Source organism: Chiloscyllium punctatum, chromosome 18, assembly GCF_047496795.1.
Source record: "Chiloscyllium punctatum isolate Juve2018m chromosome 18, sChiPun1.3, whole genome shotgun sequence".
NCBI lineage: Eukaryota > Metazoa > Chordata > Chondrichthyes > Orectolobiformes > Hemiscylliidae > Chiloscyllium > Chiloscyllium punctatum.
The window spans coordinates 91,107,947-91,127,750 of NC_092756.1; the positions used below are offsets into that span (position 1 = coordinate 91,107,947).

Below are 19,804 nucleotides of genomic sequence, written 5' to 3' on the forward strand. Positions count from 1 at the left end.
TCACAAACATCTGCTTTCTTTACCACCAACGCTCACTAGTAGCAGTGTATACTATCTACAAGATATATTGCAGAAATTCACTCAGGGTCCTTAGACAACATCTGAATCCAGGGCCATGTACATTTAGAATGATGAGGGCAGCCGATGCATGGGAGTATCACTACTCACAAGCTCCCATCCAAGCCACTTTGAAATAAGTTGCCTTTGCTTCAGTTGCTAGATCAAAATCCTAGAACTCCTTCCTGAACGGCATTGTGGGGCTACCTATAGCAGTTCAAGAAGGCAGTTCACCACCACCACCTTGAGGGCAGCAATGAATGGGCAGTAATTGCAGGCCTAACCAGTGATGCCCACGTACCATGAATGTGTTTTTAAAAAATCTCCTTGTGCCAGTGTGACAAGTACTTAACCCAGAGTTGAATTGAAGAACGTTGTTACTTCAGTTTGATGACTTAATTGCTGACTGGTGCTCTGACGCAGCTGTGGCTAATGTTGAGCCTCCATGATCTCTCCAGACCCCTGTTTATTTAGTGTCACTTAATAAGTAACAAGAAACTAAGCTTAAATGCAATGTCCCTGGATTTCTATATTTTTTCTGCAACCAAAAAAAAATCACAGTCCTGGCATACAGCAAATGTCATCTGTGCATATTTAATTTCAAGGTAATATTCTGAAATTATTATGTTGACAATTAGGAAATTTTCAGAAACCCTGCCAGATGTAGCTTTGGAAGTGTTAGAATCAATGGTGTGTATAGTGAACGATTGGTGTCAGGAAAGAAATGGAATAAGTAGATTACAGACAGAACAAAAGATAGATCAGTGGTTTTCCTTGACTTGTCTCATTCTAGCATCAATTATAATCAGTAACCAGGATGTCGATTGCCTGATCACTGCTTCATGGATTTGGCAAGTACATGTTACATTGTGGCAGCTAATAAATACAGTATGTGTTTATCAATGATCTTCCTCACAAAGGTTATAACTACATTAATGGTTGTGTTTTTGTGCTATGAAGAAAATGACATTATCCATGAATTTGGTTCTCTGAACTTGAATTTTTGTATTTTGAAAAATTTATACATCAAACAGCCCAGCCATCTTGACCCATTGGCACTCTGTACTTACTGTGCAATGCTACTGTGAAGTTCAGGTATTAGTGATGTTCAACAATAATGTTTTGACTACCTTTTAATGACTCAACTGTGTACTAATGCAAAGTGTATATATATGGATGCATGTTTGGTTGATGGCAGGATTGAGCTGAACTGCAAAGTTTGCTTATCTCCAATATGGTTGCACTGTCATTGTTCCTTATTAACTTGTATATGACAGAATACCACTTGGATGAGTTATCAGAAAGTGCCATTGTTCATTGGACTGTTTTCGGGGCGAGAGGTGCCTTTAGAAATAGAGAGGGATAAGTGAATACATTTTAGAATAAAATAATAGGTCTGCAGAATGGGACTATCTGTGTAGCTGTTTTGGGAGTCAGGACAGACATGATGGGTTGAATGGCTTTCTGTACTGTAAATTGTGATTCTATTAAATGGCGAGAGGTATATTCTTGTAAGAGTCGTTTTACCCCCACTGTCAAATTTGTCTCCCCTGCTAGAGCCCTCAAGCCTCCCAAACAGTCAGTCTGGAGTTTCCCTTATTCGAGAATAGAATGCTTTTCACCCAAAGCCTCCTTCGGTCTCCCTCTCATTTCCCGTGGTGAGAGCAGAGACTTGACCAGTTCCTCATTCTTTTCCAGTATCACTCAGCCTCTTCCTGACACCACATCATGGGATTAAAAGTGGAGGGGGTGCAAGTGTGAGCAGAGGGGGCTTTCTATTTTTAAAAATTAGCGATGGCGATTATGTTTTCCGTGGGAATCTGTGAACTACTGTTTTTGCTGATTTTTTTTACTAAACACAATCTAATTTCAACTATGTTTATGGCTTGCCATTTGGTGTGCCACGCAACATAAGGAACCTGCACCTGATATTTTTCTTTGTATATTTTTCTGCCCTCCCTTTCTTTTCTGTTGTTTTCTATCTTCATTATTTTTTCCTGATCTATTTTCTTTCTCTTTGTCCTTTGTTTTTATCTTGTTGTTTAAGATACGTTTCAATCTCTTCAAAAATAATATGTACAGTCACATTATATAGATTTTAAAAATTTGTTCATCGGATGTGAGTGTCACCAGCCAGGCCAGCATTTATTGCTCAATCTTCATTGTCCTGGAGATGGTGAGATGCCTTCATGAGTCACAGCAGACCTTTGGTTGTGGTTCACCCACACTACTGCTTGGGAGGAGTTCTCCGATCTGGTCGGTGAAGGACTGTGAAGTGACAGTAAGGGTAAGGCAATATAATTCCAAGTCAGGATGTGTGGGGCTTACAGGTCCTTGTCTTTGTAGGTGATAGAGGCACAGGTTTGGAAGGTGTGGTTGAAAGAGACTTGGTGAGTTACTGCAGTGCATCTTGTAGGTGGTGCACATTTTAGTTAGTGTGCATTGGTAGAGAATGGAGTGATGTTTGGAGATGATGGATGGAATGCCAGTCAAGTGGGCTGTTTTGTCTGAGATGGTGTTAAACACCACTTCCTCGATTCTCTCTTGTCAGAGCATGGGCATTGCCTGGCATTAGTGTGATGCAAATGTTACTTGCCATTTATCAGCTCAAGACTCTGGATGTCCAGATCTTGCTTCAAAAGGACACCACCTTCTTCAGTAGCAAAGGAGTCATGAATGGTGCTGTACATAGTGCAAACATTCTCATTTCTGACTTCATGATGGAAGAAGGTCAAAGATGTAGCAGCTGAAGAAATTTGGCCTTAGGAATCTATCATTCAGAACTCTTGTATTGATAGCATGCAGCTGAGATTATTGACTTCCAGCACCAACTTTCTTTGTCTTGACCACAACTCTAACCAGGCAAAAGTGAGGACTGCAGGTGCTGGAGATCAGAGTCAAGAGTGTGGTGCTGGAAAAGCACAGCAGATCAGGCAGCATCCAAGGAGCAGGAGAATCGAGGTTTAGGGCAAAAGCCCTTTACAGGATCAAACCTGAGTCTCTGAGTCCCATTGACTTCTGTTTTGCTAGGGCTCCTTGATGCCAGAGTCAAATATTGCCATGATATCAAAGGTTGTCATGCAGACCTCATCTTTGGAGTTTGGCATTTTTTTTGTCCAGGTTTGGACTAAGGCTGTAACGAGTTCAGGAGCTGAGGGGCCCTGCTGGAATCCAAACTAATTGTCAGAGAGCTGGTCATTCTGTTGCAGGTGTCACTTGGTAGCATTATTGACAACCCCTTCAGACACTTTATTGGTGATTGAAGGTAATCTGAGGGCAGTATTTGGCCAGATTGAACTTTGTCTTTCTTTTGTGTACAAGGCATACCCGGACAACTTCCCACAATATCAGATGGATGTCAGTGTTGTAACTAATGTGGAACATCTTGGCTAGGGGTCACTAGTCCTTGAGCACATGCCTTCAGTACTATTGATAAAATATTGTCAGGACCCATGGCCTTTACATAGTGCCTTCAGCTATTTCTTGATACCATATATGGTGTATTGGATTGACTGATGCCTGGTAACTGAGCTGCTGAGGACCTAAGAATAAGACCAAGATGGATCATCCACTTGGCACTTCTGTTTGAAGATGGCTACAAACACTTCTTCGGTTCTCTTTTGCACCAACATACTGGACCTTCCCATTGTTGAGGATGTTGAGAATTGTGGAGTCATCTCTGGTTAGTCAGAGATTGTCCTTCACTACTCACCGTTGGATTTGGGAGGTCTGCAGAACTTAGATCTGATTCATTGATTGTGAGATTACTTTGCCCTCTCTATTGGCATGTAAGTGGTCCTATAATGGCACCTCACTTTCAGGTATGCCTGGTGCTGCACTTGACATGTCCTCATTGATCCAGGGTTGATCTTCTGGTACCAGTGGATGGGATATACACCAGCTCATGAAGTTACACATTTTGATTGAATGTAGCTCTGCAGCTTCCACAATACCTCCTGGATATTCAGTTTTAAGTTGTTAGGTCTGTTCAAAGGCTGTTCCACTTCGGACTCTGGTAGTGCCACGCAATACAATGGAGACCATCCTTAATGTGGAGGTGGGATTTTCCGTAATGACTGTCAGTGGTCAACCCTATCAGTATTGTCATAGGCTGACACATCTGTGCTGAGTAGATTGTTGAGGGCAGTGCCAGATATGTTTTTCTAGACCCAGTCCAACAGCTGTGTCCTTTAGGGCTCTGTCAATAATGGTGCTACTAAGTCATACTTGGTGATGGGTACTGAAATTCCCCATCCAGAGTACATTCGGCCGTCTTGTCACCAGTAGTGTTTCTTCTAAATAGTGTTCCATGTGGAGGAGTACTGATTCATCAGCTAAGATGTGGGCAATAAGTGGTAATCAGGAGCTTTGTTTTGCCCTTGTATGACCTGATGCCATGAGATTTTATGGTATCTGGAGTTGATGTTAAGGTCTCCATGGTCAACTCTCTCCCAATTGTATATCATTGTACTGTTTCCTTGGGTGGCTGTGTTTTGGTGTTGGGGCAGGGTGTATCAGGGATGGTATTGGTGGTACCTGGGTCATTGTTTGTAAGGTACATTTCCATGAGTAAAATGCCTCATCATGTAATTGCTGAACAGTTTTGGAGGATAGCTATTTCAATTTTGGCACAATCCTTGGATGTTACGAGGCGAACTTTGCAGGGTTGAAAGAGTGGTTTTCTTTGTTGTCATTTCCAATGTCTAGGTCAATACAAGGTGGTCTATCTGGCCTAACTTATTTTCTTTAGATGTTGTAGCAATTTTGTTGAACTGAGTGGCTTGCTAGGCCATTTTCTTTTTTAGGAATGTTAAGAGACGACTACATTGATGTCAGTCTAGAGTCACATGTAAGCCAGGCAAGGTAAGGATGGAAGATTTCCTTTCTTAAAAGATATTGATAATCCAGATGGGTTTTTATGACAATGATTACCATAAGGCTAGCTTTTAGTTCCAGATTCATAGAAATGTACAGCACAGAAACAGACCCTTCAGTCCAACTCATCCATGCTGACCAGATATTCTAATCTAATCTAGTCCAATTTGCAGAACTTGGCCATATCTCTCTAAACGTTCCTATTCATATAACCATCCAGATGCCTCCTTTTAAATTTTGTAATTGTACTAGCCTCCACCACTTCCTCTGGCAGCTCATTCCATACACGCATCATGCTCTGTGTGAAAAAGTTTCCATTAAGGTCCCTTTTATATCTTTCCCCTCTCACCCTAAACCTATGCCCTCTAGTTCTGGTCTCCACCACCCCAGGATAAAGACCTTGTCTGTTTACCCTATCCATGCCCCTCATGATTTTATAACCCTCTATAAGATCACCCCCTCAGCCTCCGACGCTTCAGGGAAAACAGCCCCACTCGAATCATGTACTCAGAACATTAACCTGGGGTGCTCTCTATGTTACTAGTCTTGCAGCGTTACCACTGTGCTGTTGCTGCCTCCTACTTTGTGTATGTAAATCCATATCCTGCCCATTGTTATTTATAATATGCTGCATTTCCCTGAATCGTTTTTCTGTGCTAATAGAGGACAGGATGGGGCAGATGCTTATGGCAATTTCTACTGGCTGGAGTGTGTAGAAATAGGGATCATTGTCTGAGTCTAAAAGCTTTAACTTGTAGGTCTGGATAAGGACAATGTTTCTAATTCAGGGAACTGTGGATATTTGAAATTTGCCAGGTTAGTGTGGTGCTTGGTCTTTGGGCATGTTCAAGGCTGAAAGATATAGATTTTAGGACTGAAGGAAATTGAAGGATATGAGGATAGCACTGGAAATGGAGTTCAGGTAAAAGGTCATTTGGAATCTTGTAAAATGATAGTTCAGGCTCAAGAATCCCTCTGGCCTACTCTGTTCCTATTCCTTATATTTTAAATATATATAAAGGCAATAGATGCTGGAATCTTGCCTGAGTTTACCTTTTAATTTACTTAGTCTTCGTTGGCACAACAACCTTCCCTGATTTGTTGTGCATGCTTATGATGGGGTAGTGATTAAGCTTGGAGATGCTGGCTGATCAAGAGAAAGTCTTAAAATGAAATGATGTAACGCTAAATTTGCTGCATAGTCACTTATTCTCAGCTATGAAATTAGACCCTATAATCCACTATCTTCAGTTGTGAACGTATTACTGATTGTCCTGATCAACAAGAAGCTTGTGTTGTACCTATTTTATGAAATGGTCAGAGCTAAAGCTCAACAGAAAACTGGTATGATCATCAAGGGAAAGAAAGACAAAGGAACTGAACCAGACTAAACACTTAAATATTTTGGTTGCAGGGGTAGGTTAAAGACGGGAAAATCTATGGTGAGTGACTGACTTGACTCCACTAAAATTTTCCATCATTTACAAGGTACCAAGTTAGAGTGGTGAAACATGTTCCACTTACCTGAATAATTACCGTTCAGAACTCAAAAAATTTGACAAAGGACAAAGTGGCCTCTTGATGGACACCAATTTAAACATGTACTCACTTCAGCATCAACATACGCTGGCTGCAATGCATATCACATATAAGATGAAATACAGTAAGTTGACACAGCTTCTTCAGTAACACTTCTCAAACTTGTGATCTCTACCACCTGGAATGATAAGAGCAGCAAGCCCAAAGGAACACCGCCACCTGTCTCAGCTTTACACCATCCTGATTTGGAAATGTGTGGATGTTTGTTCATTGCTGGGTCAAAACCCTAGAATTCCTTGCTGAACAACCTACAATGTACCTACACTGTGTGGTTTGCAGAGGTACAAAAAGCACCTAGGAATAGACAATAAATGCTGGATTTAACCAGATCCCAAGGAATAAAATTGAGCTCAAAACAAGCATTGCTACTTGAGCCAAAAATAATTTAATGTTTGGGAGAGGAGTACCGTCTTAGTTATCCGAGATTTTCTCACTTTGTTAATAAGATGTGTGTTTTAGCATTTTTCTTTAAGATTTTGAAGAATCAGGACTATTACACTACAAGAGGAAGTTAATAACTGTATTAACTGCACTGAGCAGAGAATGTGTCCTTCCATTTCTCTGTCCACTGTCTCCTTTTCTAACTGTCTTAAATATATGCAATTGTTGTAAATTATGAAATCAAAAACAAAGAATGCTGGGAATGTTCAGCAGATCAGGCAGCACCTGTGGATGGAGAAAGAGGTAATATTTCAGATCGCTGATCTTACATCATAATTCTAAAATTGTTTAATTATCTACTGCATATAAAAGGTAGTTGAGACCTGGAACATACGATTCCCTCTTGCTCTGGCAGCCTCATGGGATTTTAAATAAATTTCAAAACTAGGTGATATATTTTTGTCTGATTTTTGGACGGAAAGGATTGCAGAACGAACAGGAATAGAGATCACATCAACCTTGTTTAATTCCTAAAGAGAGTTGAATGGCCTATCCCTGTTCCTGTTTACAAATGCTATTTGTAAATCACATTGTCCTAATCACAGTTTGTGTGCAAGTTTCAAGCCTTTATAGCATCTCTCTTTTTAATTATGCACTGTTCAGGTGGAAGAAGACTTCAAATTTAATCTATTCTTAACCTTCTTTTCCTCAGGTGCTGTGTGCAGTTACTGCAAATGTCGTCAGTCAGAGTTGTACCAGAAAGAGGTATTTTTAAAATTTACATATTTATGTTTAGTTTGGAGAATATATCATCTGCTAATTCTCTGGAATTAGTAAAGGGCATTAAATACTTGAAAAGAAAAGATTACAAAGTTATTGGGGGGAAAAGAACAGGAGATTAGGACAGTAATATAAAACCAAGAAATGCAGATGCTGGAAATATGAGACAAATACAAAAATTGCTGGCGAAACTGATTCTGATGAAGGGTCACTGGAGCCACAACACTGACCCTACTTTCTCTCCACAGATGCTGCCAGACTTGCTGAGTTTCTCCGGCAAGTTTTTATAGGAGATTAAGACTAATTGTGTAGCTCTTTGAAAGAACCAGTTGTGGTATGCTGCACTGAATGGCCTCTCTCTATGCTATGTCAATCTGTAACATGGTCATTAATTTTTATCTTGAGCTTATAATTTGAAAAATTTGTTCATGGATTTCTGCATTGCTGGCAAGACTGGTACTTAAGAGACAAGCACATTGGTATAGGTCTGGAGTTGCATGTAGTCCAGTCCAGGTAAGGACATTAGTAAACGAGATGAGTTTTTACGGTTCTCAATAGTAGTCATATTAGACCATCTTTTATTCTAGATCTTGCTGAATTCAATTTTTGCGGTCTGCCGCAATCAGATTTGAATCCAAGTCACCACAGCATGAGCCGAGGATTCTAGTTTACTATTTCAGTGACATTGCCACTGTGCTATTGGAAAGAAACAAACAAAAATTATTTTAAACTGGCCTTTGAGTGCAGAATTGGTTATTTGTTATTTCTGAGCTGGTGTATTGAAAGCAGAGGAATGAATGGTGAGTTAGTGATATGGAGTACCAGCAAGTATTTGAGAGTTTGCAACACTGCAGTCCACTTGAAAGGTTCAAGTGACACTGTCAACAAGAACAAACCTTGAAATGGGGTGCGTATCACATTAATTGCCAGGTTGACTACTTGTTTTCAATTCACCTCAGACCTTTTAACTAATAATCCTATTTTCAGTAAAGTTGAGCCAAGGTTACATACATTATTTTCCTCCAGAGACTCTATTTTTGCTAGATCTAACTCTACAAGGAGTCAGCACTTCATGAGAGTAAATGTTTTGCACGTGGAAGCGTTGTTAATGGATTGACTGTCTTGCTGTCAGAAAAGAATAGGATGAGGAAGTGAATGGTAGACAAGTTAGCATAGAAAGATAATACTCTAATAAAGGATCTTGATCCTTCCATGTTTAAATTGATTTTATATTGCTTCATTTTTCAAACTAACAGGTGATCGAGTTGAGAGGATGTTACAGACACTTAACCTGCAATCATTGTGACAGATGACAGGATTAGATTGAATTGGAAATTTTGTCATAGCAATTTTTAATGGTTAGCTCGTAAGTGTAATGAAATGATGAATAGTAAAATTTGAACACAAAAACTGTGCCCCCTGTGCACAATTTATAATGTACCAGTTGTTTGCAGGCGCAAAGCACAGATCATTCAAGATGAGGTAAAATGTGGTTACAAGTGAGTAATTGTACCAGAGTGCCTATATATTATTCAGATCCCATTTTAATGTCATATATTGTGCTCTTGTTTGTGTATTTCCATAGTTTCAGTAATGTGCATAAATATATATAAAAAATGGAAATGTTGATCAATAATTTTGGCCTCCCAACAGTCGTCTCTTTGCAAAGAGAAAGTTAACTTGAAATGTTCCCTCTGTGTGTGTGTATGTATAAAAATTAATAGATAAGCCACCATTTGCCATTTTCCTCTTATTACTCCTAATAAGATTATGCTTTTTTTTACATTGAAAAGCAAGCTATATAAATCTGCTTAACTGCAAAGCTTGGATTTATGTAGGTGTAACTTCACAGGTAATTGCTATTACCTGTTCTGTTCCTTGTAAACCTATTTTCTGTTTTTCCAGGTATCTCAACTGAAACTATTGGAGGAGAAGTTCTCACGCTTGTGGACTCAGTGCCAGCGATGTCAGGGTAGTTTGCATGAGGATGTGCTTTGTACCAGGTAAGGAAACATCTTTCCAATCTCACTGATGGTTTTCCTCCTTAGAAAGCTACTGTTTAGCTGACCCCAGTTCTGACTTTTGAGTTTGTTCCTAATTGGGCCTTAGACCTGTAGAACTTCTAAACCTTGCTTCATCTTCCAATCCTCTGTTAACTGCAAGCTTTCAATTTCAGTCTTCACTCTTGGTCATTTCACTTGCAGTGGTTTCTTATGTTTTCATTCCTCATCCCATAACTCCACATTGCTTCGGGGCTAATGCCTAGAAGACATTAGTATGCAATTTGTACTTTTATTCCATTTTTCAAGAAGTGATGATTCTGGATGAATAATTTGTTGTTTTAAAGCACTTGCCTTTTTCATTGTCTACACTAATTCTCCTCCCTTCTGCGCTGAAGGTTTGCTGTGACATGGGTACTCGGATGCCTGTCCTCAGTTACTTTTCAGCACAGTCGTTTGTATCCATTAATGCCTTTCTCATGTTGGTCCAGCCTGATCACAACTTTATCTGCTATGTAGTTCTGGAAAAACTCCTGAAAGTTAAGTCACGACTACAGTGTTAATATGCAGGCACAAGATTGTAAGTGAAGCTGAAGGCTAATTACTATGCAAAATCAAATAATCTACTACTGGAAAGGTCTTTGAAGGATCTTTGCTGAGTTATTGTGTGGACCAACAGAGATTTGTGTCAAACTCTTTAGGAATCTTAATATATGAGGAAACTATCTGGATCCTGGGTTCATGTGCTTAAAATTCCAAATAATGAGATGAGTGATGCTTGAAATTGGACAAGAAAAAAAATCTCTCAAAATGTAACATCCTGAAAATGATGTTTAAGTATTTCTGCCATTTGATCTGATCTGAAAAGCAACAGAAGTCGCTTCTCAACAGAAAGCAACAGAAACATCATAAACTTATTAAAAAAGTAGACAATTTAGTTGGTTTATCAAGCCAGGGAAAATACTAGAGTATAAATGGTTTGGGGAACAACTGAATACTCATAAGGCATGTAGGTTGAGAAATGTGGTTAGATATGTAAAAGCAGTTTTGAATAATTTTTGTTATATTCCCAAACTTGATTTTATGGTGGTGTATTGGTAAAAAATTATTCACTCCTCATTTCAATATTAACAATCATGAATTCTGACACTTTTATGTTGAAGATCTAGCCCAAAAATGTAGGTACGTCACATGTGATGTTGCACATATTATAAGCTGTTTGGGTTAGGCATGAGTACAATGTCATTTTGGTACTAAATTTAATGGAGAGTTGCTTTGAGGTTATTTGTGTTTGCCATTTGTAATGCTTAATTGATTGTGGATGTATCTCATGAAGTACTGGGGATGTATTTTACAGAGTATTAGTGTATGTTTTAATAATGTTTGAAATGGAAATAAATTTTCTAAATTCTCTTGGTTTCTTGCTTTTCTTTCACCAAATTCAAAATGCTGAAATTCGAACTTAGGAAAACAAAAATCAGGTTTTAATTTTCATAATGAACAATTTTAATGTACCGTAAGTTATTCAATATTGACCTTATAATAGAGTCAGACTAAATGGTTTATCTAATAATTTTGCATTTTCCTCTATGTACTGTACTTACCTTGCCAGATACTCACCTTCCCTCCACTCCCAACTTCCAAACTCGCTAGTTGTTTTAATGTTCTCACTAAGATGAGCTATCATAACTTAGAGTGGTAGTCTCAGCTCTGAGATAATTGGGTACGTGAGAAAGATTCATGATTGTTGAGTGCACTTTGGCTTAAGATTGACATTTATTAAGCCTTCATAGCCAATGAGCTTGATTTATATTTCCGGACAAGTTTCTGTGATGCTTGTAAATCAAAGTGCTGTTTAATTTTCTGTAACATAGTAATATCCAGTGGACGGGTGAGATTTTGTATTGTACTTAAAACAAAAACATGAGACTGAATGCAGCTTCATATTCAGTGCTTCAAGGTAATGATAAATGCGTTTTGTAAGTCGATGTTTTGCTTTCTGCTGAACAATATAAACCATAATCCTAACAGTGCAGCAATGACTCAGGATCATCTGAAGAGGTTATGTCGGACAGAAACATCCAGGTTTGACTCTGAGTTATTGTGAACTGACTCAGTGTAGTGCTACAGTTTGCTTCAACTCAAGTGATGGGAAAGGACTACATGTCTGTATAAAGCATCTTTCAGATTAACAGCAAGTTGTGTTATTTTGGGAACCTATTAGCTGCCACAATTTCTACATTGAACAATGACTTCAGCTGCTGGAAGTATGAAACTAAAATACTTTGGGATATTTTGCAAACATGAGAGGTGCCTTATACATACACATAGTCCTTTCCCATCACTTGAGTTGAAGCAAATTGTAGCACTACACCGACAGCTCACTGCTGTTCTTTGATTGTTCAGTGGGATCTTCTAAGTCCTGACGAAAAAATAAGTGTGATATTGGTTAAGCATCTCATCCAAAGGACTACACCTCTCAATGGAGCACCTGTCTTTCAATTCTACACTGGAGGATCAACCCTAGATTTTGTGCTCATGTCTTTGGATTGGGGCTTGAACCTGCAACCATCTGACTCAAAAGTGCCGGTGAGCCATAGCTAGCACCTAAGTTTAGAGTATGGAATATTATTGGTCTAGAATTCCTTAAACATGATCCTGGTGAATTAAAATTATCTTGAAGTCATATTGAAATGACTTAAAGGATAGTTTAGGAATAAACTATTTTCCTTTCATGACCTCCAAACTTCCCACAGTGCTTTATAATATACTAATAAAGTATAATGAATGTTACAGTAGAGGGTATACCTCAAAATTATCTCCAGCTGTAAAATGCTTCAAAAATTCCTGAGATTGTGAAAAATCCTGTACAGATGAGAACTTCCTTGCATGACGTGAATGTTCTCATTACACTTAATTTTGAATAAATCATTATTAATTTAAAAAGAGTTCAGTGATGTGAAAAGGTGCACTCTCCCACACTTTTGGGACTGGGAGTTTTATGCAGACATGTTGGAGTCAGGCAGCACTCACCACAATGCTTTATGAGCTGAAGGAGGAAGTGAAAGCATGGTGGTTAAGATTTAGACTTTATTTACAAGTTTTTTTGCTGATCCACTGCACCCCACCCCCCTTCCCACTTGTCACCTTCAGTACATTTTAAATGTGAATTTATATTTTGCCTTGTCTGAGAGCATGAAATTTCTTGCTTCCCTTTCCCGTTCTGTTATTTCTTCTGCATACACACTTTGTCAGGCCAGACAGTCTGTCCACCTTCAAACCTATATTCTAATTTTAGTTAACAACAGAATTCAATGTTGACTTTTCAGCTGATTTTTCCAAGCCCTTTAACAAGAGTGTTATGAAAAAGATAGTTGTTGTGAAACTGCAAGATATTCAGACAAATGACTAGAAATCTAATTGAAGAGGTACATTTTACGGTAGGCATTATAGAGGGAGAGGCAGAAGAGTTTTGTGAAGGAAATTCGTGTGATCAAGGCTGAGGCAGCTGAAGGCATATGTTCCATTATACTATAAGGAATATCAGATGAGAAATAAAAGGAGATCAACCTCATTGTGAAGAAGTGGAGAGGTATGTTGATGCTGGAAATTTTCTAGTTATACCAATGTTGTATATGCTGCATGTCTCAGTCATAGAAGCATGAATTAGGGGCAGGAGCAGATCTTTCAGTTCTTCAAACCTGCTGTTCCAGGATCATGGCTGATCTGATTGTGGCTTCAACTCCACATTCTGTCTATGTCTCATAACCATTGACTGCCTTGGTAGTCAGAAATGTGTGTTCACATTTGATTTAAGATATTCACTGCCTCTGCTTCCATTGATCTTTGGTGCAGAGAGTTCCAAAGACTCAAATCTCTGAGAGAAAAAGTTTCACCGCATCTTCATCTGAAATGCTTTTTTAAAAATTTTGTTCTCTAGTTTTGGACTCTTCCACAAGGAAAAGCATCCTTTCAGTAATCATCCTGTCAGGCCCTCTAAGGTTCTTACATGTCTCAGTAGATCACTTCTTAAACTCCAGTGGATGCCGACCCACTTGTCCAGCTATTCCTCATAAGATAACCCTGTCATCCCAGGAAGCAGTTGAGTGAATCTTGTCTGGACTGCATCTTGTGCATTTATATCCTGTCTTACATAAGACCAAAACTGTGCATGGTACTCCAAATGTGGTCTAATCAGCACCTTGTACAACTGGCAAAATATCCCTAGCATTATATTCCATTCCTCTTGCAATAAATGATGTTTATTTGTCATCCGAATCTCTTGGTCTGCCTGCATGTGAACTCTTGATTCACATACCAGGAGGCCTAAATCTTTGTGTCTTGGAGATCTTCAATCTCTCTTCATTTAAATAATAGGCTACTATTCTATTCCTGTCAAAGTGGTCAAGTTCACAGTTTCAACTTTAGTCTCTGTCTACTAAATTTTTGCTCGTTCATTTAACCCATCTATATTTCATTGTCCCTTTTGTCCTTTTCAAAACTTTCTTTTCTTTTGTGCCATCAACAACTTTAGCAACCGTATTTTCGATTTCTTCATCTGAATATAAATTAGAAATCATGGAGGGCATTATATCTGATCAAATTTGATTTGATTTATTACTGTCACATGTACCAAGGTACAGTGAAGAGTGTTGTTTTACATGCTTTACAGACAGATTGTCCTACACAAGTGAATTAGGGTTACACCTGCCGAGAAGGTGCAGAGAGAGATCAACATTAACAGTAAAGAGGTCCTTAGTTTGCAAACACTTGTTATTGGAATAGTCATTTTAACAAGGTACTGGAGCTCCAGGCACCCATGGAAACATTACTGTTAAAACAGAAACAGTGAAAATTGGATGTTATTATTTTTGCTGTGACTGCATTGTGAAGTGTGGACAGTAAGGCAACAGGCTGTATGGTCTTGTACAAGCAAGTTGTGTCCTTTATTTCTAAGAATCATTGCCATGTTTTTGTTATCCCAGCAGGTTGGTTGAGCCTCTCTTGAATAAAAGACCTGATTTTTCCACTTGTTCTGAGGCTGAAACTTGAGGAACCATCAACATATATCACTCCTGAATCTGAATAATTATCTTTCCGAGACAGTGTTAAGAATATGAAACTCACTACCATAGAGAGTGTTTCAAGTAAATAGCCTCAGTGCATCAGAGGGGAAGCTAGATAAGTACACTAGGGAGAAAGGAGTAGCATGGTATGTTAATTGAAATAGGTAAAGTCAAGGCGTGAAGTGGTTTGTGTGAAGTACGAACACTGCCATGACCCTGCTGGGATGAAAGTTTGTTTCTGTGCTGTAAATTCTGTGTAACATCTTTACGTTTTCTTCTTCTTTTCTCATTAGTCGGGATTGCCCCATATTCTACATGCGGAAGAAGGTGCAGAAGGACCTTGGTGACCAGGAGAAAGTAATGATGCGATTTGGACCAGCCACTTGGTGATGAAAGAGCAAATATTGGGGGTCGTGCAGGGAAAGGCGTTTTTTTTAAATCAATGACTGGAAATGTTTCTTGGGATGCCGAAACTAATTGTTTCTGACCACTGACACTGCCATTTGGAGAGATGCCTATCAGATGTTGTGAATTTGTAAGCTCCGTGTTTGATTTCTGATTGTAAGCATCTTTCATACTGAGCAGGTACTCATTCATGGCCTGACTTCTTAAACTGAGCATTTGAAGAGCCACTATATCAACAGCAAGTGTGATTATTTTTTTGTCACCGAATGTGGTTGCCCTAATCTTTGGGAAGGAATCGGCAAAGGAAGGGAAGGTATAATGGATGCAGAATTTGAAACATTCATTGGATGTTCTGCAAAATATACCACTGCCATTGAAACACCTTTTAATGTGCTAGCAGGTGACATTTGGATTTCCTATATACTAAATCCACTGCTGTTTCAAAAGGCTAAGAAATATTTTTGATAGCAGCTTTGTTAGTTGACTCACTCGACCAACAGCCTGATTGAAGTGCACATGATTTTGATGATATAAGTGCAAATGAGGTTATGGATTTTGTGTTATTCTTAGGAGCTTCTCCTGGATTTTGTTGATCCTTATTGAATCATTACTAAGTTCAGTAGCTACAAGGACATTTGCATATCTGGATTAGCTGCAAGATTTTCTCTCATTCCCAGACATTTAAAACATCACCACCTTCTGCTGATTATCTCCTTTATATTAGGTGACTGGAGTTGAAGGAAGTGAAATTGGGAACGGTTTGGGGCACTGTATGTTGTATATATTCTCCAACAATCAAAGTAATTCTCTTGCAAATACCTGTGAATCCCGTGATATGAGTACAGGACAAAAGAATAGCACTAAATATTAAGTTTCAATTACTTCACATCCTTTTGCTCACAGTTATATTTTTTAAGTTGTCATGTCCAACCGGATTTTGAAGGGTCTTTTACAGGTTTTGACAGCTGAACCAGAAGATAACTAATCTTGGACTAGATGACAAATGGAATTTCTATATCTCTGACTCTGCCAAATCAATTCTGAATGTTTGAGAATGTTGGATAGCTAACCTGTACAACAATGTTTGCAGCTGGTACCAAAGTGCTGAGATTGCATTCAGTTTGTATTGTGTTAGCTTTAGAATGAGCTGACTTTGGAGAGGGATGCCTATCAAATGTATTTTTCTACTGATGCCACTTTTTTTGTAACCAGTGTTTCAGTGTACAGTTCCAGTCATGATCATTCTGGTAACACTCCAAGATAACTAGTCTGTGTGTACAGTAATCTGTATTGGGGCTCAAGAGTGACCCTTCCCCTTCCAGTTAAACTTGTCCCATTTGTCACCTGGATGACGGGTTTATCCACAGGTAACGATCAGCAAAAGAAACCACCTTGAATTTAGCCGTACATTACTGAAGTCTTATTCTGATTTCTAGTGTAACTAATATTGACTGACAAAGTACATCAAAACTGACCCCTCTGGTCTGATCTGATTTGGCACAATATCAGCTGCTGTGTTTACCTACAGAGCTGCAAAAATCCTATTTAACGTTCTACCATTCAACCTCATTCCAAATTTTCAGTTACATCTATCTTTATGCCAAAGCTTGATGATAGCTGTTTCATTATTCACTGACAGGTGGAATTTATTTGGAATTTCACCAAGTAAGACTTTGTACAAATCTTTTTTATGTAACCATATGGTTTTTGAACGATGACTTTTGTATTTGAGAAATAAAAGTGCCAATTTTGTGACAAACAGTCATGCTCATTTATTCTAGTCACTATCAGTGTCTTTCTTGCTTGGACTGTTTTCCCAGAATTCCAGCTGCTTTCCTAACACGTTTTAATGAATGGTGGATGGTGTCGATCAAACTTCGATGAACAACACCAATTTATTTTTATCCCCTTCCTTGTTCTGTGTTTGATGGAAAAGGTGCTATCTAATGGTCATTTTATGGCACAAGAGGAGGCAATTTGGTTTCATACCAACCATGAAGTAATCCAGTTAATTCCACCCCCACACTCCTCCTAGCAGTCCTGCAAGTTTATTTTCTTCACGTTCCTTTCCAAATCCTTTTAACTTCATTGTTTCCCTCTTTGTGGGCAACAATATCCAAGTCGTTGCCACTCATTGCATAAAAGGGTTCTTCCTCTCATTCCCTTTGCATTTCTTGCCAGCAGTCTTAAAAATGTGACTGGATCTTTTGTGAAGTCAGCCTCGGGATTTTCTAATCTAGTTGATTCACTGATGTGATTGGATTCTGACGCAATGTGGCGAATCTCATCCATAACAAAACCAATTAAGCCAGCTAAAAGAAACCAGAGGGAACATATTTGTGTTCTGCATTCTATTTTTGCCCCTCTTTCTGTCATTTTGGTGGAGGGGACAACATAATTACTTCTTTGCTAGCAACCTCCTGATCCTTTACAAAGAACAATGCAACACAGGGACAGGCCCTTTGGACCACCAAGCCTGTGATGACACATTTTGCCTTTCCAAACTAAAACTGTCTTCACTTACAGGATTTGTATCCTTTTATTCCCTTCCTATTCGTCCAGGTGTTGCTTGAATGCTGCTATTGTGTCTGCTTCCATCACCACCTCTGGCAGTGAACTCCAGGCACACTCCACCCTTTGTGTGAAAAACTTAGCTCACACATCTGTTTTAAATGCTTCCACACTTGTCTAAATAGCTGTTCTTCATCTCTAAACATGCATGATATTTGACTGTGGCAGGACAGGAAACATGTTAGTTGAATACCATCTTGTATAGACATGTGTACAATCTTCAGGCGCTAGATCGCAGTTAGATTCAAGTAGCTTTGTTATGTATTTTTTCCTCCTCATTCGAAAGCGATGCTGCCATTTATAGTAGGTAAAAACAATGACTGCAGATGCTGAAAATCAAATACTGGATTAGTGGTGCTGGAAGAGCACAGCAGTTCAGGCAGCATCCAATGTGCAGCGAAATCAACGTTTCGGGCAAAAGGGCTTTTGCCCGAAACGTTGATTTCGCTGCTCGTTGGATGCTGCCTGAACTGCTGTGCTCTTCCAGCACCACTAATCCTGCCATTTATAGTGTCCATTTGACTTGCTGGTTGAAATCAGCTTGAGGATTCAACCAGAAATTTTAGATATGCAAAGTGATTCCAAATACTTAGCTGCTTATTTTGATTCTGGTTTGACCATTAACATTTTTATTTCTATTTGCTGATCTGCTTGGAATGGATTTAGACTTTCCATTACTGCAGTTGTTTTTATTTAATAGTCATGCTTTAATTGGTTTCTCCAAATACTTTTACCCATTTCCAAGCAATTCATTGAAGGACTAATCTTTATCTATTGGATGAAGTACAGAACGCGAAAGGAATAAAAATTAAGGCTGCTCATCTAGGTGATGTGCACATGATGAACAATGAAATATATTCTTAACTAATTTCCTTATGATCTTGAGGTGCAATGAGTACTATCCCACTCTCTGAACTAGAGGCTCCATGTTCAAGTCCCTGTTCAGGATCTAATGGCCTTCGAAGTTGGGTTAATGATGCAGCTAAGCAGATCGATTATCAGTTGTAAATCCTTGCATTACACCCATAGCAGGAGAGTTTCCTGGTCAGCCATGTCTGAAGTAGAGTCGCACCCATCTGTTCACAGGTTGGCGACTCATTCCTGTCTTTTCTATCCAGATCTAAGCTACCATCTCTTAACCTTTTCGCCAGGGAGTGCAGTCCAAACTTGTCCCATTTATCCTTATAATTAAAATGTCATCCGTGGAGCTATTTTTTGTAAATCCCTTCTTTACTATCTCCATTGTGCTCACACTCCTTCTATAGAGCAGTGCCCAGAGCTGTAACTGCCTTGGTCTTGTGGAGTAGACTAGCATTCTAGAATTGGCCATCCAAAAACATGCTGGAATGATGCACCAATTTAGTCAAATACAACTTGTTGCAAACCAAGCACCGAAATAAACTGGCTTAAGCAGTCCCAAATTAATAGGTCAGAAATGCCTTTGTACTAATAGATTCAATAATTAACAACAATAGAGCATCGAGCAATAAAGAAGGAAAAACTTCTGCAAATCACCCTATACTCAATCATGGTAAGTCCAGCACGTGTGTTTGCAAGAAATTATGCTGAAGTGTTTACAAGTGATTTTGACCAAAAATACCAAGTGAATGGCCTCTTGAAGTCGTCACCATCATGGACAACAATGCCCAGGCAACCTGGTTCACGCTACACAGAAAAATGTCTGATGCTTCAGAGCTGTGAATCAAACGAGATCCCCATCTTGCCAACACTGCAAGTGGTTTCTGCTGAAACCATGGTGTTGGCACCTAATGTAGAATAGTACTCACGTATGTCATTAACAAAAAGCAAGATTAATCAATTTGGCCAATTTCCACAGTACCAGTTTGCTGCTAGTGATGTGATGGTTATGTAAAGTGTCATCAAGCACAATTTACTAACAAAAAACAAATACTTGTTCCACTGAGACCACTTGACTCTAGACCATGAATACAAAGTAAGTGAGAGATCAGCGATTGATTGCCCGTGGGATCAGGGCCACATTTGGCAGAGGATGGCACTGAGGAATCCATACAAAACTGAAGTCATTGTGAATGTTTTCCCATGACTGGA

The 19,804-nt window shown here is 39.0% G+C and overlaps 1 protein-coding gene across 7 annotated transcripts in view; it reads left to right on the forward strand.

The window, feature by feature from the left end:
• Positions 1-16,922, forward strand: part of pold1 (polymerase (DNA directed), delta 1, catalytic subunit) — a 111,102-nt gene extending 94,180 nt beyond the window's left edge. For all 7 annotated transcript variants that reach the window (XM_072588742.1, XM_072588743.1, XM_072588741.1 and 4 more), the window contains 3 exons: positions 7,625-7,677; positions 9,598-9,695; positions 15,052-16,922. In XM_072588742.1, coding sequence (XP_072444843.1) covers positions 7,625-7,677; positions 9,598-9,695; positions 15,052-15,148 — 248 coding nt within the window. In that variant the 3' untranslated portion in view covers positions 15,149-16,922. The remainder of the gene's footprint in view (positions 1-7,624; positions 7,678-9,597; positions 9,696-15,051) is intronic.
• The last annotated feature ends 2,882 nt before the right edge of the window (positions 16,923-19,804 follow it).